The sequence below is a fragment of the Gymnogyps californianus genome, chromosome 6, assembly GCF_018139145.2.
Source record: "Gymnogyps californianus isolate 813 chromosome 6, ASM1813914v2, whole genome shotgun sequence".
NCBI classification, from domain to species: Eukaryota; Metazoa; Chordata; class Aves; order Accipitriformes; family Cathartidae; genus Gymnogyps; species Gymnogyps californianus.
In genome coordinates, this window is record NC_059476.1 from 10,812,356 (window position 1) to 10,833,720 (window position 21,365).

At 43.3% G+C, this 21,365-nt stretch overlaps 1 protein-coding gene across 10 annotated transcripts in view; it reads right to left on the minus strand.

Annotated features, from left to right (window-relative positions):
• Window positions 1-21,157, minus strand: part of TCF7L2 (transcription factor 7 like 2) — a 179,852-nt gene extending 158,695 nt beyond the window's left edge. For all 10 annotated transcript variants that reach the window (XM_050898624.1, XM_050898623.1, XM_050898621.1 and 7 more), the window contains exons 1-3: window positions 20,643-21,157; window positions 20,231-20,297; window positions 19,904-20,028 (exon numbers count right to left, since the gene is read on the minus strand). In XM_050898624.1, coding sequence (XP_050754581.1) covers window positions 19,904-20,028; window positions 20,231-20,297; window positions 20,643-20,831 — 381 coding nt within the window. In that variant the 5' untranslated portion in view covers window positions 20,832-21,157. The remainder of the gene's footprint in view (window positions 1-19,903; window positions 20,029-20,230; window positions 20,298-20,642) is intronic.
• Between the last annotated feature and the right edge of the window lie 208 nt (window positions 21,158-21,365).

A 21,365-nucleotide genomic window follows, 5' to 3' on the forward strand; every position in this document is an offset into this window, starting at 1 on the left:
CAGAGACACAGAGAGCATCCATATCCCGTGCAAAGAGCCAACCAAACAGACACAGTGGTGAAAGTAGGTCCTGCTTTCAGGGGAAAGCAGAACACCAGAGACAAAGGCTGGTATACAATGGCCCTCTTTAAAATAATAATTAAAAAAAAAAATCCATAGGAAAACTCCCATTGGCTTCAAGGCCAGGATGTGACCCAAGCTTGTGGAGCGCCCTGAGGGAAGGCAATTAGTCTCACTCAAGGGATGCCAAAAAATTTAGCAGAGCACCCATAATCACCCTGAAATGTTCTCCACTAGCAAAGCATAATGGGTTTATCATTTATTTCTCAATTAAGTGGTGCTTAAGTTGACCAGGGAGTGGATTCCTATTGTACATTGATTAGCCAATAAAAATACATTAAAAGACAAGTCGGACTACAAACAAGGAACATCATCCCTCTCCCTCTGCCAAGCGAGGTGTCCTCTTGGACAGGCTGTCGTACCTTCTCTCTACCTCTCCTAGCAGTTCAGCTCTTGTGCGAAACACTTTTACACAATGAATGAATTCCTAAGGCTACTTGTAAAATTACTAGGCGCAGCGTTGTTAAACAATCATTTGGATTTAAGACAATACGTTAAAAAAAAAAAATCACAAAGCAAGTGAGCACCAAGTGCTATGCTACCATCAAAGCTAAATAAACAGAATAGTCCATCAATGACTTACTCCCCCAGCCGTTACTCCACATCATCCATCCCCGCTCTCCACACTCACAAAGTCTCCCACAGATCAATAGCAAGGCTCATTGATTATAATTGGAACAGGATCACACCCTTTTCCTTCCAGGTCAAAAGGCACAATGACTACAAGCCATTAAGTATTTTGTGGCACCACTCAATGACTGTATTTATGTCATATACGTAGTTATGATTATTCCATGGGATAATGTTCATTTATTTCAGCAACAATCTGACAAACTATATTTATGCTGCACCTTTGGCCTCCTTGCTTGAACTCTGCTCAGCAATGTCTCTCAGCTGGGACTACTTCTAACACGCAAACCCTCCAAACAGCTTTAAAACGGCCAGTGTTTCTTGGATATTCTTTTGTTTAAATCTACTACAAAAGGGCATTTTCTCGCTCTCCGCTCTTCCACCCTCCTCCCCTTCCCCTCTTCCCCCTCAAGCGGTTGGCCAAAGAAAATCAAGGATTTTAAGTTACATTTCTTGCACGCCCTCTGTAAGCACTGCAAGTCTGAAGCGTTACCAGGGTTGGCCCAAGAAGCAGCTTTCCACCACCTAACTGGGGAAGCCACCTGTCAAACCCTGGCAAAGCACCCAAGAAACCCCACCACTACCTACAGTCCCTCAGGAGCTTCAGGGGGGCCAGACTGACCACCTAGGAATGTCACTTTACAAAAGTGGCTTTAATTACAGACATCCCCATACTGCAGTCTTCCACACATACAGCTTCCCTATCATTCCAGGATTGCTGTGTTTTATGGACAGCCAGCAGCAGAAATATTAATGCTATTTCTGTATTTCAGAGCAAGAAAAAAGACATAGATACATACTTACATTTTAAATATATATATCTATATACGCATGCACACACATGCATATAAACCCCTTTGCTAGAAACGAAAAGGCTGGTTGTCTGAAGGTGTTATAAATGCCCTTCAGAGCTCATTTAGTCTGGCCTGCATAATCTCACCAGTGAATTTGCCACTTGTAAATATTCCAAATTTATGCCAATAAAATCTTCTCAGCAACCAGACAGCCTATGTATATGTCTCTATGCATGGAGCCATTAACATCCATTTGTGGTTTGTTACTCTTGTGAAAGAACAGTAGGGGAAGGGAGGGAGAAGAGGGAAAGTCCAAATCATGTGTCCTCACAAAGGACACTGAGCACTCAGCAAGTTGGGAAAGTGGAAGCTCACACCCCGTTGATGAGATAGAGCAGCTCCACACCACTTTTCTTCATTTCAAAACTGAAAGCATGGCAGAGACAAGAACGTCAAGGAGCAGGGAGATAAATGTAGAAACTGATGTCGTGTCATGCTCTCATAAAAGGCCTGGATACACCTACAGAGCCTTCCTTATGACTGTCATATAAACATTACACTGGGGCTGTGTACAGGAGATTAAACGGGAGGGGAGGGAAGCTTCACATGTGTCATGCTACCAAAGGTTATTTTAGGATCAGCTTAGAAGCTGAGTAGTGGGTGGCAGCTGATTATATTACCACAGACATATTTAAATATCATGGGCCCAAACTCTCATCAGGATCTTTCATAAAGGGTTGCGGCTGCACTGCGACTTGAGCTTGAAACGTGGCCTGCAGAGCAGTCCACTTCCCCAGGGCTGTGGTGATCCTTCCTGGGCACGAGCCTTCCCTCAGAGCAAGACACAGCCTTCGGCTTAAAGGCCCACATTTGTTCAAGGAATAATGTCAAGGAATATACCTGAGACTCAAGCAGGATTTTCCCAACAAGGATCACCCCACTGTACCATGAACCATGGTGAACCACAGAACACTTGGGGACAGAGCACATGCAAGTATCACACAGCCAGTCCTACACGGCCATGTCACCACTAAGTTGTGTTATGCCACCAGCCAACACCAAACCACAGTTTACCTGCCTCTGTGCACAACAACGCACAGCAAGTCTCAGAAGAAGCTCAACCACTACCTTTTAGAGTTCCAGCTATCAGTGGATCACATCTTGATGGTAACTCTGCAGCTGAAGGAGGGCTTTGGAGGAGCACAGCCCAGCCTACCATGAATTCAGAAAAATTCGTATGTAAGGGACTCTATCTGTGCTGATATAAGAAGTGTCTCTGTTCTCCCACACAAGCGTCCACCTTCACAACCACAAGCTAGGAGAACAATGCTACCTGGTCACAGTCATGTCCATGGCTTTAGATCACCAAGCAATGCTGCAAGTCCTGTCTTTAAATGGCCTAATACCAGGTGAGTTAGAGGAAACCACATGGCACGTTCATACAAAGGGTGACCACTGAGCAGAGCACCTAATGGCAGTCCTGTTCTTACATACAGACAGACAGGCCCTCCCCTAAAAAAGATCCTCCCAAATGACAAGAAAATAATCAGACACTTGATTCTGAAACGTTGCCATGACCTCAAAGTTGCAGAAAAAAATCTTATATATACACACACATACATATTTAATATATGTAGACACACACATATGCATAAGTATATATTATAGGTACTAATATACTAATAGATATTATATATTATATAGATATTGGTGTTATGTAGATTATATATGTTGATGTTATATAGATTATACATGTTGATGTTATAGATAAAAATAATAATATATTAATATCTAACAGGTATTAATAGTTTCCCTATCAATCTCTTCCAGATTTCTGCACCAAACCCCTGGTTCATAATCAGATCTATTTAACTATTTTCAAGGCTTACAGCACAGATTTGCAGTGCTACTTGTATAAAATCTGCAAACATTTGTTTTAAAGAGAGCTTTATGTTAAAAACGAACTGTTACCCTGAAAAGTAGCTAATTATATCTTCATAGATTTGTAGCCATTAAGCCATCCAAAAACACCACACAAAAGTCAGTCTCATTTTAGTTCAGATGTAGTTCCTCTCCCATTTTTAACTGCTCCAAGATTTTTGTACCTATGACTACATTGATGGGCTCATTTGATTAAAACCAAGTATTTCTACTGCAATTCTTGGATGAACCACTCTGTCAGGTTTTGCAGGCACAGAAGTATAAATGAAATACGAAACCTGGGACTCAGTTTGGGTGGGCAATGCTCATTCAAGTTGTAAAAGCATTCAAATAACACCAGATGTTAACTGCTCCTCTGGCTTCGTCATCTAATAGGACATCACTTCTTGGCTTTTTTCAGCACAGTAGGATCATTCACCACAGGGCCACATTTCCCTGGATTTGGCCCTGAACGTGAGTTAGAATCAGCTAATAGTGGACCTGGGTCTTTGTCGGGATCAGAGAGAACAAGATGCCAGGCACCTTGCCTGTTCAAGCATTCCCAGTAAAGAAACTAGTTTTATTACCTTAGCAGAAAGGAGTCATGTAGTTGCATAAAAAGGGCCTCCAGTAAACTCCAAGATGATCTACCCCATATAGCTGCTATCCAACAAACTAAACACAACATATACTGTAGTGACTGTACGTAGTATGGAACAGGCTGAATGATACAAGTTTCTAAAGCAGGTACATAATGCTACTAACACACTAACAACACAATAGAAATGGGTGCAAACAGCAGAAACTAATGCAATCTGTATTGGTAAACATCGTGAGGAAAAGCATACCAACAAAAGTTTCATCTTCCATTAGGTCAGTGTATATACACTAATTAAAACAAAATCATTAAATTATCTTTTAAAAATTATTATCCAAGTAGAAGGAGGAAATTGAGTCTTTCACCCATAAAGTTTCATTTTTTTCAACAAAATTCACACAGCTGCAAAGGCAAAGAACCACCACAACCACTAACTTACATCACCTGCCAGAAATAAGATCACCTCAACAATTTGCAATTCAGAGGTTAAGCTACTCAAAGTTTTAGGACAAATCACTACTCATTATATTAGTGCAACTACACTCTTTGGCAGGAGAAGGTCACACTGTGCACCAAAGAGAAAAATACGTATCTCCAGTGGACCAAACCATGACACTTCATTGAAAGACTATTTTTAGCCACCTTCCAGACAGCCTCAAATCAGTGAGAAATATTTCTTTCTAGAACTTCAAATGAACCTTTAATAAAGAAGGCTGATTGTTTCTTCAGTATAAGCCAGGTTGCCCAACAGCGTTTGGAAGATAACAAGTCCTCCTCTGAGCACATGTGTATACACAATTATGTTGGTGCATAACCAAGACAGGGAACTACCGTTTTCTCTCTCAATCAAACAGTTCCGTACCCGAGACTCCCGTCGTGCTACTCAGCTGAGTTATTACTCATTGAAAAAGAATAGCAAGTAACTTCTGAACCATTTCACAGGCAACGGCCGTTTTCTCCCCTCCTACATAAATTGAAATGCCAAATACCAAACCTATTTGCAGCAGTCAAGATTAGTTCTCACAGGCGAATCACCGAGAGGATAAACTGATCTGAACGTTTATCTAACCACTAACAATTATTCCTACTTATTAGTTAGTTGTACCCCAAATGCACAGAGTACTTAAGATAACAGAGAAAGTTTGATCCTTGCCTGGAGGAACTCCCATGAGTAGGAAAGAAACCGAAGTAAGATGAAACTGCAAGAGAAACCAATCTCAATTTACAACCACTTGTGACAGCAGGGACATGGATCTTGGTTTTCATTCTGCACGAACTTCTTTTAGCCTTTACTGGAATTACCCGAAAGAAAGATCACCCATTGCTAGATATTCATGAAGTTACACAAAACTGTAGATCTCTGTGTCAATAACAGCATACCAGAAGGAGACATCCTACAGACTCTAGGACTTCATCCTCTTGGCTTTTATTGATGTTCTTACCATCTTAAGAGGGTTACTCTGGTGGCATGAGACAGTAGGTCACCTTTGGAGACTACACACGTTTAGCTTCAGAGAAAAGAAATCTTGCGAGTCAAACAGCCCAACTCCCTTGATTTTGCTCCTACCAAACCGAGCATACCCACGTGAACGTACATCTAATGCAACTTACTGATTGTATCAGGGTGCAATTGGGGTTGGTGGTTGCTAGCACCACAAACCAGCACAGTGTCCCAGTACCTCAGTTCCATGCAAACATTCAGGTTTAGCTATGATCACTCGGAAGGCAATCAGTGTGCAAGATCGTTACCAACAAGCTTTGTGCAGCTATACCTTGAGAAGTGACTCCATGAAAGTGGTATGAGGGCGAGGTAGGGAGGAAAGAGGAGTGTAGTATTTATTTCCTTTTAACTTTCCATTTCATATGTGTTCAGTGCCATGTCTGAACATGTTCAGACATTTCTTCCCCTTCCCACTTACCCTTCTTCCAAATGCTTGTCCTACAAATTATATCTGGGATCTGACAATTAAGCTGAATTCTTTCTTTCTCTTTCTCATGCACACAGAGTAATACAGAGACTTTGCAATCCAAATTCTGCACTTGTGTACACCTGCGTTAACCCCATTGTCCTCAAATTATTCCCTTAACAATGGCTGTGGGTTTGTACAGGTGTTGAACAAGCCCGTAATTGGAATTTAACAAACAATTCCAACAGCAGGGGGAAAAAAAAAAAAGAAAAAAAAAAAAAAAAAGAGTGAGAATTCGGCTCACTCCTTGTGGCATTAGCTAATGTGTTCAAGGAGCAGGAAAAACAAAAACAAATTTAAAAGGTATTTAGGCATGTGCAGATGCTGACAGGCAACTCACAAGATTTCCAAAAACTGACGGTTTTCTACTTAGATCCACAAACCAGAGCAATAGCAGGTAGTGTAAATGAAAAACTTTTGCTTCTCATTTGCACTATCTTTCCAGTATTCTCTTTAGCCTCCTTCCTGCTTCACCGAGTATTTTGTTTCCAAAATAAACTTTGTAAGCTTCCCCTTGGGATCACAAATTTAGCCCACAATCCCACAAGCCCAAATGCACGGACCCAGCTGGGCTGAGGACAGTTCTTCAGAGGGTTGACACAGAGGCAAGCCCGGCGCATGTGCAGGATCGTGGCTGTATTTGCACCACCAGCTCCCAGGAAGGGAAGCATATCTCCAAACTGCTTACCATCGCACTAAGAAACAACCCCAACGGGAGGCAGAAAAGCAAGATGGGGCCAGGCAGAAAAGCAGGCTTGAGGAAATGCCACGCAATGAGAAGAGGACATTAGCTGCTCTGCGTCACCACCTCAGCTAAACTCAACAGCTGCTTTTCTAGGCTGAGCTAGATTTTACGTAACCGTAAAATCAAATAAAAGCTTTCTGGTGCTGTCATGAGCTCCTGCTTGCGACCATGACTTAAAACCAGCTTCCTCCAGCCCTCTCTCTCCATGTATCAAGCCGCAGGCGGGACATCGACTGTAGATGTAGTTAGGCTTTGTTGCGATGGATAACTTGGTCACAACAGTCTAACAGGAAAGGTTATCCGGCTGGCAAATGAAAGAGATCAATGACTTTATAGGGCCAGCAATTACCCCTTAGTGATGGAGAATTACTACAGAGCACTCATTACTGAAGAGATGCCAGTTACTGACAAATTACCAAACTGAGAAATTAATTACCAGCTGAGAAAATAATGCACAAGGGATAGGACTGAGAAAGCCATGTTCAAGAGAGGTCCATAATTTGCAACAAGTACATTCTCATCAACAATTAGTCCTGGTACAATTAGTACCACACTGGGTACTCGTTCAGGATGGCAGATATCACAACTGGTCTGCAAACCATCAATGGCTGAGACGAAATAGCATCATCTGAAAATGGAGACATTGTTCAACCTGACCATGACATTGTCCAACACACAGACTTGACTCTATGCTCCCACACTGCATAAGCAATTCAGCTTATTACTGCCAGGAAAATTGTTGTCTCCCAACTCCTCCTTGCGCCTACAACACAACTTCTACGTGTTCAGAACCCCAACCCCCCCCCCCCGTACTCTCACACCATGCTCACAGACAAGGCAAGTGAACTAGGGGAATGCGTGCTCTGAGAAAGCACACACAGAAGTGTGCTTTGCTGAACATCAACAGGCATTTCTGCAACACAAACTCCAAGATAAGCAATTTTTGCACAGCTTTTTCATGCTAGGGGCCGACCCTGTGGAAAAAATAAATCTGCTTTTTGATAAAGTATAAAAAGATCTAGCCAAATTCTTCATCATCATCATCCAGTGGAAAATAATTGAGGGAGGTGGAGGCGGAGAGAAAAAAAAAATCTGTATACAAAAACTGCACATGACCTCTGAGCTACAACTTTCACAGCCATGAGGAATTACTAACTTTAACAATGTTTCTGTCATCAGCAGCAAGACCTTCCTTTTTCCTCTGGTCCATATCTTAGGAACCCAGTGCAGATGCTGGCTGATCCCAGGTCTCCAGGAGAGAAGAAGGGAGGATGAATTAGACATAAAACACTCACAGGGTCCCAACACAATGCCTAACCAGCCATACCACAGGCCTTGAAGGCAACGTGATACAGAGAAACACAAAACAGAGTGAAGACATCAGGATAAAGGGCTCCTCTCTCTCTGCATTCAGATGTAGTGGTGAAGGAAGGGGAGAAACATAACACTGACTAAATGATTAAGTAAATTAGCCAAGGTCGCTACCTCCAAGCCTTTACAAAGCAGAGATCCTACATTATTTCAGGGAGAACAAATAAAAGGCAATCACAAAGCCTAAACAGCTAAGTAAATGGACATCAAAATGACTAACTTTGCACCCAGGTTGATTCTGAAGAAAATCAAGGAGCTTAATATTTTCTTTTCTTTAAAAGTAAAGGCATACAGGAAATTTAGCAGTCACATTTTCTTTCTTGGGCAAGAACACCCACACTGCTCGCTCGCTCATTCACTCCCATTTTTCTCTGTGTAGCGTCTGACCAAAAGGAGCCCAGACCAAGGCCTCCAGACACTCCTGCATCGCACACCACAACAACTCTGATTTTTACGGTTTTATTTGGCTTGTTCACAAGACTCAGTCTCATGTAATCCACGGGCCTGATCCTTCTCCTAATAAGAGCAATGGCAAAACTCCAGCTGATTCAGTAGTTCTGGACAGACCTTGCAGTGGCAAGAGGATAAACTTTAAGGGTCCAAGCCTTATTGATTCACTTTTCTTGCTTCACAAGTAATCCTATTAAAAATAATGGGACTGCTCCTAAGAGTCAAAGATGTGGGATCGAATAAGAGGAGAAACTGACTGAGAAATATTTGGGGTTCCCCCTCCAGCAGAGCACAAGCACATTCCCCAAAGCATGCTCTTATTTCTGTATATCAAATTAGAGCACCAATAAAAAATAAATAAAGTAAAATGCCTGAAAATGTCATTCAAGGCAGGAAGAAGAAACCCAAGTCCTTCTTTTAAAACAAGGGCAATCGAATGATGAGTAGCTGAAAATGTGGCCACACACACACACTCCTTCATATACACATACATATACAGAGGCAGTTCATCAGAAGTGAATCGGAGAGAGAAAGATGAATTTGAACCCTTTATCCCCTGTCCTTTATAAAGGCTGCCACTCAGTAAACGGAGATTGCTCTAATTACTGTGACAATTCTGCACCCCGTTCAAACAACTTTTGTGTTCTGGACAGGTTTCTCCGCGAGTTTGAAATTCTTGGCCTGAGAACCACTCTTGTCTAAAAGAGGTTTCTCGTTGCAAGCGCAGAATGCAACACTAACAAGTTGTCCCTCTTTTCAGCTCCTTTCATTCTCCTCTTTTCCAATTGCCTGATTCAGGGCTTAATGGAAACTTGTCAAGGCTTTTCTTCCCACAAACCCTGTAGAGCCCCAAGGCAATCTGTGCACAGAGTAACCACAGGAATCTCATATTGTCAATTAAAATTGAATAGACACCTGATAACCAAGTATACATTCACGAATAATATACATCACACGCATGTACACAGATGTGCCCACGTAACCAGTCCGATACCCGTGTTCAGGCATACCAGCAGCGCAACGACACGCCAATTCCCATTTACAACCACCCAGCTACACCCAGGTTCTAGTTTTCACTTTTTAATTTCATATTTATGAAATTTAATTTCATATTTATGAAATTAAAAACAAAGTACTTTCAAGTACTGTAGTTGAGCAACAGATTTCAATGGAAAATAAACTAACTATGTATACCAGGCATTTGGCCTTTAATAACCCTGGGGATTGTAAGGATATGTAGCTGCTATCCAGATAAAATAAGCTCTGTGGATATTCTTTACACAGCGGTTTTGTGACCAGTACAGTAGTTATGTTTGTGACTAGCTCCTGTAAAGTACCTTTTTTTTTTTTTTTTTTAAATTGACACAGACATGTTTTAAGCTACATTGTATGCTGTAGTTTAAGAATTAAGAAAAAGCCCATAGGGCAATGTAACAGGCATCAAAGCAAACCGAGACATTTGGTTAATAACAATAAAAATCTCAAAAACTTGACTTCCAGACAGACAACTATAACCTGTAACTCCTTTCAAAGGGAGAAAACCTTCTTGCCAATGTCCCAGAGAAAACAAAGGCAGAAACACTGATTGCCACCTTATTCTTCTGATGTGTTCATTCAAGGTCATACCTTCCCCTGGATTCTTTAATATTGGCAAACATTTATAATAGCGTAATTTCAATAGCAGTCTGTTCAGCCTGGGCGTAGATCAATGCAGCATCTATATGCCGTCTTCCAGACCTTGCCTATGTCAGAGTAGTGGCCCTAGTTTTATAAATCTCTTAAATCTAATTAAACCAATGCAAACCTCTTATTGTGTATGCTCCCAAACCAGTTCACTGGTCTAACCAAGCTAAAATTATTCAGGCTAGGGTTTAAGCAGTTCCAAGAGAACGTTTATTAAATATTTGCATCAGTTAAAAACAGAAATCATGTAGTGGTTTGTCTCCAGAATAGAAAAGCCTATAGCCTCAGACTTTTCCAGATCATTATTTAAGGAGTCACTGACTCCAGTGGGAGTTTGGATGTGCTCAGAGATGTACGCTCCCACCTTTTCTTGCTCTATTTTTCCCTTTCTTAAAACAGGACAATTTGTTTCTATTGTATCGACATCCAAGAATCTCTCATGTTCCCCAGAAAGTCCCTTTGCAGCATTTTCAGTTTGGCATTTTCTAACTATGACTTCCTACATCCTCCTTTTAGATTTTTTTGGTGTCTCAGCTGCATCACCATCACTAGTGAATTAAAAAGCAGAGACTGATTTTGTTGTATACAGCATCTTTCACACCACAGACACTCTGGAGAGCCCTACAAAGCTGTAAGATAGATACTGGTTGAGCACAATTACATATTCATACTTGGTAGCCATTAGGCGTGCAATCGTACTTCCCACGGAGCCTAGGGCATTAAAACCTGTTCTGCCAAGAGGGGAAAACAGTTAGGCAGGACTAACTGTATCAGTAGGACTAACAAAATGCTTATGGGACTTTTAACATCACAGAGAGTCCCTCCTGAATTCAGCCTCACTTCCTGGCTGAATATCTGCAGGAGTTTGGTACCTGAAACATCTGACCCCAAAAAGAAGCTGCCCTCCCATCTTCTCCCTCCTCACACTTCGTTCAGCAAGCAGCAAAAGCATTTCAAACAATGCAAATCCATTCTCCGCTCACCAAAGCCTACTTATCTCCTATAATTTCTATCATTTTCCTGTCGTAATTTCTTCCTTGCTGAAACCAGCAGCATATGAGTCAGAGAACAATCATTAACTTTTACAACTTCCATACAAATCCACCTACTCATATTAGAAAAGCAGTATTGACATGCAACACAGTCTCGGACCAAATCCTGATCCTGCCAGGATGCTCTGCACTTCTGTGGGAAAGTCAGATACTGCAGAAGCAGGAGCTCGTTTAAGAAAGTACTATTGGAAACATAACTTTTTTTTTTTTTAACAAGAGCAAAGGACACCACAGAAGCAGCAATATATCAATATGACATTTAGTTGAGCTTGCCTTTTTCAATACCTTTATCCACTTTTGAAGAAGTTGGCCATTGGTACAAGACACACGGGGCCTGATCCAAAGCCCTTCGTTATTAATAGAAGCCTTTTTTCCACTGACTTCAATGGATCTTGGACCAAGCCCAAGGAAGACAAGATTTCACAGCAGTAAGAGTGACACACATTCTCCGCACTCAAAAAAAAACAATACACGGCATTTACGATGTCAATCTGTATAGCGTAGTTTTGTTTGTGTTTTGCTTTTTTAAAATAGGCTCTAGGCTGTCAGATTAATGCACCCAAAAAGTCTCTCTGAAGTTGGAAGGAATTACGGGCAGATACAAAACACCCTGGTGAGATATATAATATTCCCAGTATTTCCCCCAACTAGAATATAAAGGTATCCTCTACCGCAACATTTCTTGTAAGTTGCTGCAGCCACACTTTAAAGTGTCCCATCATTATAAACTCCTCTAGTAACAGCTACAACATAACCCATGATGAATTAATTTGTATTAATATGGCTATCGCGCATTTCCATATGAAACCGATTGTTCTGGAGCATTAATAAAAACCTCACCAAGTGAAGTAACGTGGTACCCCTATATTTAGTTTAAAGAAATTCAAAATAAATACATTAAAACAAAATTGCTAATATCTTTAGTACATAATTGGCACAGCAAGTAGAAACCCAGTTATCTTCTCAGTACGTATTTATAGCATCACCCTTCCCCATTCATTCCGCATTTTCTTAGAGAATCTGCTGTACCCTACATCTGCAATTCATTGACTTTACAATTTACCACATGTTGAGATGGAGAGGTCTCAGCTCCATTTGAATCACTGCACAAATATGCAAGTGATTTATCGTTTTAAAACTGAAGACTGCAGAAGAACGACTCCACTTTTCCTGAACATTACTCCTTCTGGCAGACCATGAACAATTACAGCGCGTACTAATTAAGCTCTGTAAATGTGCTGTGCCCTGCTAATGCCTACCAGGCCTCAAATTTAGTTGCATGAAGCCAAACTTCAGCCAGCGACTTAACTCATTCAGCACTGCCCGGTTGCCTGAGCATGACCCCACGAAGAATAAGGGTCGAGGGTTTAGCCTACCTAAAACAAAGGCGCGAGACTGAACAGATTTTGCTGGAAAGAATCAGAGGGGGGAGAATCGGAGGGGGTGGGAAGCGTCTTGGGAACTGGAGGAACATCCTTGTTGATAACCTGTTAAAAAGGTACAATACCACACCAGCTTTGCAGCGTGGTGCTGGGGGATTCGGATCTGTCCCCGGGGGCTAATAAGTCACAGCGCTCCATTGATTAGGGAAATGCATAAAACCTTCAACAAAACTGTACAGCTATTTGTGGAAGGGCCAAATTGACAGCCCTCTCATTTTTTTTTTTTTTAAGTCGGGTTTTACATGGCTTGTAGAAGAAAAACATATGGGCAAAGGAGCGCAGCTTTCCACCACACACATAACCCTGCCTTTTTCTTGAATTAGTCTCCAAGCACAACAGTAACCTACGGGGAACCCGAAATCAACTGCTGAAGAAATTAAAGCTAAAAGTAATACCTAGGCATATTTGAGTAATCGCATTATCTTGTTAAAAACACACACAAACCCCCAGCATAGACAAGACAGCAGCACTTCAAATCTGACTGTCCACTCTAGGAAAGCGTGTTTAATGGGAAGCGAGCTGAGAATAATGAGCTTTGCTGAGTGAAGCAGTGTTTCTCCTCGGGCCCCAGACTTTCCTGACACTTAAGAGTCAATCCCCGGATCCCAAGCTTCCCCTCCAACCATCCATTCAAATACTGGCGGTTCCCCCCCCCAAGTTTCTACAATTTCTCCTCCAGCTCCAACATCCCTCCTTTGTCCTCCAATTTCTCTCCAGCGGCCCCTGGCTCTCGCCATGCCTCTCCCCAGTTACCCCCTCCCAAAACACTACCCTCAGCACATCCCCCCTGCTCCCCTTGCCCCTCCATGCTGACCTACGTGTCCAGCCCAGATTGTCCCTTCCAGCAGGACACAGGGCTTCTCCCCTAAAAACCACCTCTAACCTCAACACCTTAATTTGTTCAGTGCATGTTTTCCCTTAACGTGGGATTTTGCTGCTTTTTAAGAGGCCCTGTTTTATACGCACAAAACAGTCTAATATACGTATTTCCAAGCATCCACCTTTTGCATAAAACCTGATGCCATTTTTTTTTTCCTCCCCGGCTCAGCGGTACGTGAGAAAATTAAAGGACATTTCCAGGTGTCATCTGTCTTGAAATGTTTGCTTGTGTCGGTATCTAGGAAATACTGCACAATACTGCCGAGACCTCTGTAAAGGACACAAGCTGTGCTAAACTTCTTCCCTCCTTCAGCCTGGCTGCGTCACCCACAGCCCAGCCTTTACAGCACTGCAAGCGTTAATTATAAACTTCAGAGCCTACGTAAAAAGAGCACAAACATAAACCAGCAGTTGGGAGGAGGAGCAGAAATATTCTTTGCTTTTGGGTGGGGAGAGAGGATTTCCATATCTCCCCCACACACCCCCAGCACCACACTCCATCTCTCATTGCTTATAATTAGTGAAAGAAATTTGACCCACTGCCAGTGTCTGTGGACCTTGGATATTATAAGGCCAGCGTGGCGTCAAATATCTTAACATTCATAAGTGTTATAGGCTGTAAATAAACCCCGTGGATTTATGACCCTGCGGTGCTTGCCAGCAAACGACTGTGGCACATTTCTTTCAGCAGACCTGTCGAGGTGCAAGTTTGCCTTTGGTTGTAAAATTAACCATTTCCTTCACAAATGTGCCCAATTAGAAGTCAAAGTTTTAAGGCTTACTTACATATTTGCCAGGACACGGTACTGAGGAGACGCCTGGTGAACAGAGCTTTAAACTTCCCCCCAAACCTCACAAACCCCCCCCAAAGCAAAACTTCTCACAACAGCCCCGGTGTGGGAGCAAAGTGTCTGATTTCACCAAAAAACCCTGAAAAAAAACCCAAACTGACAACCCGACCGCTTTTATATTTATATGTGCCTATTGCCAGCCCTCATTTTTGTCTGCTCTGAGGCTGGGGGGGGGGGGAGCAGGCGTCTCCCCCCGGGCTGTGCCTGGAGAAGGATCTCCTCCCTTCCCCCAGGATAATGTCATCTGCTTCCTGTGTAGGAGAGCATTTGCTAAATCCAGGTTGTCTCATGCTTAACTGCCAATAATCCAACTTCCACATAACTCCCAGACAGCTGGGAAAAGGTCCTCAGAGTTTTTAGTCATGGTACAGAAACACACGTCCACACAAAAAATCTGCAGCTGTCCTTTTTCTCTACACCACATTTTTTATCTGATTTTGGGGCCCAGTCATGAAAGTCTTGACAAATTTAAAACATTTTTACCTACATTCTGGTTTACAAGCTCCAATGAAAGCTGCAACATACTCCTTCCCCCCCTCCAACTTCAGCTGACAAATCAGCACATATTTGCTTGAACAAAAAATGAAGAGGAAGGAGGAAAAAAAAAAAAAAAAACAACACCCCACTCAACATCATCAGTCCATGTATGAATGCATTCAAAAACCCGCAAAAGCATCTACTGTATTTTTTTTTTTTTCAGTACAGATCAGCCACTGGTGCACCTATTAAAATTGTTCGATTTCCAAAGCAAATATTATTTTTAATGAAGTGCAGTCCTGCAATTATCCTGTACACTCAAGTAACAGTACTGCATTATATTGCTTTGCAAGGTCCCAGAAACATGAAACTTTTCTCTAACTAATTTTCATAGCCCCCTAAAGAGAAGCTGATTGACTAAGCAATGCAGCATTTGCTCCAGAATGAAATCTTATCAGGGAAAGGAAAAAAAAAAAAAAAAAAAAGAGGAGAATTAAAAATAAATCAGCTTCTTTACCGAAAATACGTTAACAAACACGGTCTGTTTGCCATTGTATACCAGCTATGCTAATGCTATAGCGGAGTGATTCAGCAATCTACCTAATTAAGCATGAGGAAAGTTTCTTTATGGAGGTTCCATTTGATTTACACCACAGGATCATCAGTTCTTATTTAATAGCTTGTTTTTACACAAGTCCAGAAACTTTATTAAAAGCATGTCCATTCAAAATTTTTTTAAAAAAAGCAAATAATTCACTCTCCATTGAATAGCTATGTATCATAAAGTACCAAAGTGCTGACATATTAAGTCGTATCTACATTATTAAACTAGTTGGTGGACGTTAATACTATAATCCACACTGCAGACACTAAACCTCAACCATAAAGATTAGTAAAGAATTAATATTGTCACATCGAGACTGAAACCTTAACATGCCAGCCATAAATATTTCTGAAGGAGATGAAAAACAATTAGCATAAATACCAAAGAAGGGCAAGAACACCTGTTCTTTTTCAGTGCGATAAGCATTTTATTGTTCTCTATTTAAAATGTAATGACCTGTGTAATTACAGTAATATTACATTGTATTGCAAGGGCTTGGAATGTCACACTTTGAAAAGTGTTGTCAAAACAATTGGAGGGAGGAAAAAAAAAAGGACCACCATTAACCCTTCACACCCCAGGGTCTACAGCTTTTGTATGAGGAAGGATTACGTTGTTTGACTCAGTAGATAAAGAAAAATATCAATTTTTCAAGTCAATTAAAGAAAAGTTTCTTCCTGAACGTAACATCTAGGCAAGGGGGCTGTTCTCCACCTCAGCTATTCCCAACTCCCAAACTTCAGGACCAAACGCAAGCTTACTCCGACAGTCTCACTCAGCAAGCAACAATTTAGGGGGAAGGAAGATGCAACAGCACTAGGAAAAATAATATCTGCCAGCAGTGTCAAATCACAATGCATCTATTCCCTCACCGAAAGCATTAACCAAGCTCAAAATTTAGGGTAAAAGTTAAATACACCACTTCTTCATTTGCCAACTCTAAAAGGAAAACATTCTCCTTAATTATCCCTAACAGGCAGCTACCCCAGTCCCTCTGCAAGCATAGGTATGGAACTGGCATTCTCAGATGCATTACTTCATTACTATTTGACTAGACCTCTACTTAATACACATCTATTCTTAAAAGCAATCCACAGTATTCTATCAAAAGCAAGATTAACATGCAAAAAATCCTTGACTTTTAAAAATAAAATTATTCCTATCAAGCTTCATGAAGAGTTTACAGTATTTAAAGCATTATTCTTGAGATAATATATTATTCATCATAAGCAGATTTTATGATACTTCGTAATTCTTCACATTCCTGAAGCAGTAAAGCAGAAATTGCTGCCCACGAGTTTGCTCTTGAACAGACAATTACAGGTACATTTACAAAAAAACACAATAATCCTGCTACACTCCCAATTAAAACAAAAAGAAAAAAATCCAGGAAAAAAAAAACCAACAAAAACACCCCACACCCACAGACCTTTAAAATTCTACAACAGCAAAAGGAAAGGAAAAGCTATTTTGCTACGTATCTGCATCACCTCTTTACCTTGCATGCTCTAAAACTCAACAAATATGGCTTCAGGAAAAACTACATAAATAAAAATAAAATTCATAATTATGCAGAATCATCTGTACCTTTTCAACCTGTATTTAAAAAAAAACAAACAGGAGAGAGAAAGATCTAGTTCATCTGGAATTGAAAGCTGGTACAGCAGAGAACCAGAATCCACCTAAAAACAGTATGTGACAGACAACAGCTATCCCACTGAATCTTTATAACATTCTGCTCTCAGGCCTAAATAAACAACTTTAATTTTTCCTGGCTATAATTAAGTGGTAGGCAAACAAACAAGCATACGGAATGTGAAAGAATAAGGTTAAGAAGATAGGAGAAGGTTGCTGGAGCCTGGATGTGGAAATAAGAAAATTGCCTATTGAGTGTGGAAATATCCTTTTAGAATCCATCTGATAACACAAGCAGGCCACCTGCTATACCAACAATAAAACAACCTGTAATCTTTTGTACAGTACCTTTAATTCACACAAGCCCAACATTCCTATGGAGGCCTTTTTTTAACTGTGGGGGAGCAAGGGGAGGAAGGATACTTCCAGGAAACCTAACTGCTGAAGGATCCTATCTTCACATGCTAAGGGAAAAAGGATCTGCAATAAAGGTAACGAGGAAAAAATAAAGAACTGTAGCTGTTGTAAGAAAAATGCTTAAAGAAAAAAGCAGCAGAGGTGTGCTTCCTATTAGCCTACACTTGGAACAGTGGAATGCATTTAAGGTGAAAAGGAGAAAAAAAAAAAAGGGAATACAAAGCTTCGCAATTTTTAACAAAGTGATTTGTAACAAAGATTGTTTTGCCATCTGGATCCTGGTGCTTATAGAATTTGGAATTTATCACCATCATCCATATACATGTGGGTGACCGTATTCAAAAGGAAAAATATAATGCATTCAGCCCCTGAATTCTCCTCCCAATCATTACAATTGCAAACTGCAGTTACCCCTATGCTACTGTCCCAGAAATCACCTCCTTGCAAGAGCCTTACAAGCTACCAAAATAAAACCCTACCACAGCTCTAAACATATGCAACATCAGAAAACCTTCCTTACTACCCCCCTGTCACTCTGCATTTACTAATCTGTGTCTACTGATGTTTTACTAAGTGAAAACAAGACTGACCCGATGTTTAATATTTTAATGCTTTAAAACACTTGTAGATCTGATACACTGAAGTTGTCCAAGCCCTCAGTCATTAGTACAGCTTCAACATCAACCAAACAGTAGATCTATTATTGTAAATCGCTATCTCCTGTTACCACAAGGAAAAAAAAAGTGTATAAACACACATGGTGATGGTGGGGATGCTTCAGATTTAGAAACACCCAGAAGAAACAAAACAGCAATGCTAAACCCATCGGTAGGAACACGTAGTATTTTGTAGTCCCAGTGGATTTAGCCGTCTTAGCTAGAAATTTTTAAAAACTCTTTAGAAGGGAAGAAAAGATGACACTTTAGAAATCTGATGTCAGAGCAGAGCACACTGTGGGTGACACTACGAGCGGAAAAACAGCTGGGAGTACAAATGCACCAGCAGACCCCAAAGTTTCCTGGGATCCTGGCATCTGGGCTAGAACTTGCTCTACCTCCAGGCACAGGCGTGCAGACAAGCACACCCCTGCCACTGAACCCAGGGTTTTTAAAAAAAAAAAAAAAAACAAACACCAAAAACCAAAACAAAACACACCAGCAAAAAACCAGCAACAAAAAACCGGACGCTTTCAGCAAACTGTTTTTCTGCCAGCATACTTCCAGGAGGAATTTTGCTCGACCTGTTTGATTATTTGTTGTTGTTGTTGTTGTTGTTGTTATTAGAGCTAAGCGAGGCGATTTCTGTTTCCCGACTCGGCCCTCTCCTTTGCTCTAACCCCCGGGTCCCGTCCCCCCCAGCACCGCAAGGCACACACGAAGATAGAGCCGCTTCGGGGCGGCCTCCCGCGGCAACAGCCCAGGTGAGGAGGGGCCCCGCCGCCACCGGGCAGGGGTGCCGTGTTCCAGCCCCGGCAGCGCCGCCGGGCCCGGCCCGCGCTCCCCGGCAGGCGGGGCGCGGACGCGGACGCGGACTCGCCGCGGGGCCGCCCGCGCTGAGGCCGGACACAACTCGCGTCGCCCACGGCCGGGAAGGGACGTTGCCCCGCGCGGGGCACAATGAAATCGCCGCTGCCGCAGGCCGGGGGCGGGCGAGGGCAGGAGAGGGTTAAGGGGGAGGAAAGGGGAGGGGGAGCCGGCCCAGCCGCCACGGAGGAGGGCAGGAGGCGACGGATCACCAGGGAAAACGAGGAGTTTGGAGGGAGCGGATCCCAGACTCGGCCGGGAGTAAATAACCCCCTCCCCAACCGAGGGGAGTGAAAAGGGGGGAAATGGGGAGGAGAAGGGAAAAAAAAAAAAAATGTAACTCCTTGATTTTTTTTTAAATTTATTTCCAGTTTTGTTTTGAGGCTGGATTATATGTTGTTTGTATTTTGTTTTGTTTTTTCCTCCCCACCCCCCCGCAGGGGAGGTTACGAGGGCTCCAGAAAACTGCCCACAAAACTGAAAGTAAAAAAAAAAAAAACAAAAAAAACAAAACAAAAGAAAAAAAGAAAGTAAAGGGAAAAAAAAGAAATATGGCGAAGTGTAAACAAACCCCCTCCCGCCGCGGCCCGCGGAGTTTGGAAAGTTTGCGGCGCGGCGCGGGGGAGGGGGCGGCGGGCCGGGGCGGACGAGCGGGGGCAACGGGGAGCGCGGCGGCGGTGGGAGCTGGGGGAAAGGGGGGGGGAGGGAGGGAGAGGAAAGGAGGGGGGGAAAAAAAGGCACTTACCGTTCTCGCCGTCGGAGAGAGCGATCCATTGGGCAGATACGGGCTGCTGAGGTCGGGGATCATTATAAAGGGATAACCCGGGTATGGTGGGCCCTTAAACAACCCTCCATCTTGCCTCTTCGCAGCTAACATGGCGGGGGAGACACGAGCGGGAGCGGGGAAGGACGGGGGCAACAGGGGAAGAGAAGGTGGGGGGGGGGGGGGGGGGGGGAGAGGAAAACTTTTTTTAGAAAGTGTCCCAAAAAGAGGAGCCGGGCGCCCGGCGGAGGGGCGGCGGGCGGTGCGGGGCAGGCGGGCGGCGGTGCCGGCCAGGCCCGCCGTACTCACCTTCCTCTAAACTTTCCCGGGATTTATCTCTGAAAGTTTCGGACCGAGGCGGGGGCCGCCGCTCCGCCTGGGAGCGAGCCGGGGGTCGGCGTGGGGCAGTTGGGGAGGGGGGTGGTGGGGTGGTTGGGGTGGGGTGGGTTTTTTTTTTTTTGGGGGGGGGGGGGAGAAGAAGGGAGGAGGGGAGGAATAAAAGGCGAAGAAGAAGGGAAAGGTGCGGGGAGAAGGTGGAAGGAGAAACAAACAGAACAAAACAGAAGGCATCGTTACAAGTTGGTGCCGCGGAGGAAAGTTGGGCGCCGGCGGGAGCGGGACCCGGCGCGGCGGCCCCGGCCCCGGCCGCGGCCCCGGCGAGGCAGCGCGGCCCCGCCCGCCCGCCGCCCCGAAACGGCCCCGCGGGGGGCTTCCCCCGTACCTCCGAGTCTGAGGAGCTGTTTTGATTCGTTTCTGATTCATTGACGAGAGACGACTTGACATCAGCTAAATCCCTCTCCGCCGAGGAGTTCTCGGAGATCTTCTCCTCCTGCTCCCCTTCGTCTTTGAAAGAGATCAGTTCATCGTTGGCGCCCAGGTCGTCCCCTCCACCGCCGTTCAGCTGCGGCATTTTCCTCCTGGCTCACCCCACCAGCAGCAATTTTGCAAAAAGGGGAAGGGGGGGAAAAAAAAAGAAAAAAAAAAAGAGGGGAATGGGGGGAAAAAAGGAAAAAAGAAGAGGGGAGGGGGGGGAAAGTTTGCACCAAAAAAAGAAGAGTCCAAGGTGAAAGTTTCTTTTTTTTCCCCTTCTCTTTCCTCCTGGGGAGGGGAAAAGAGGGAGGAGGAGGGGAGGGAAATGTCTCTTCTTTGCTCCTTTGCACCAGTGACTTTAGGCTTCTTCCTTTCCTTCTTCGGGATTTTCTCTTTCTTTCTTCCAGGGAGCTGGTCGGCGTGCACTGCGCGCACACGCACTCACACCCGCGCACGCACTCACGAAAAAATTAATAATAATAAAAAATATATAGATGGGGGGGGGGCGTAGGGGGAAAAAAAAAAATGCAACAAACAAACCCAAGAAGTCAGCTGTAACGGGGGGGCAGCCGCCGCGGATATTGGGAGCCTGTGCCGCTCGGGTTTGAGTGAGTTGAAGTTGGACTGAGAGCTT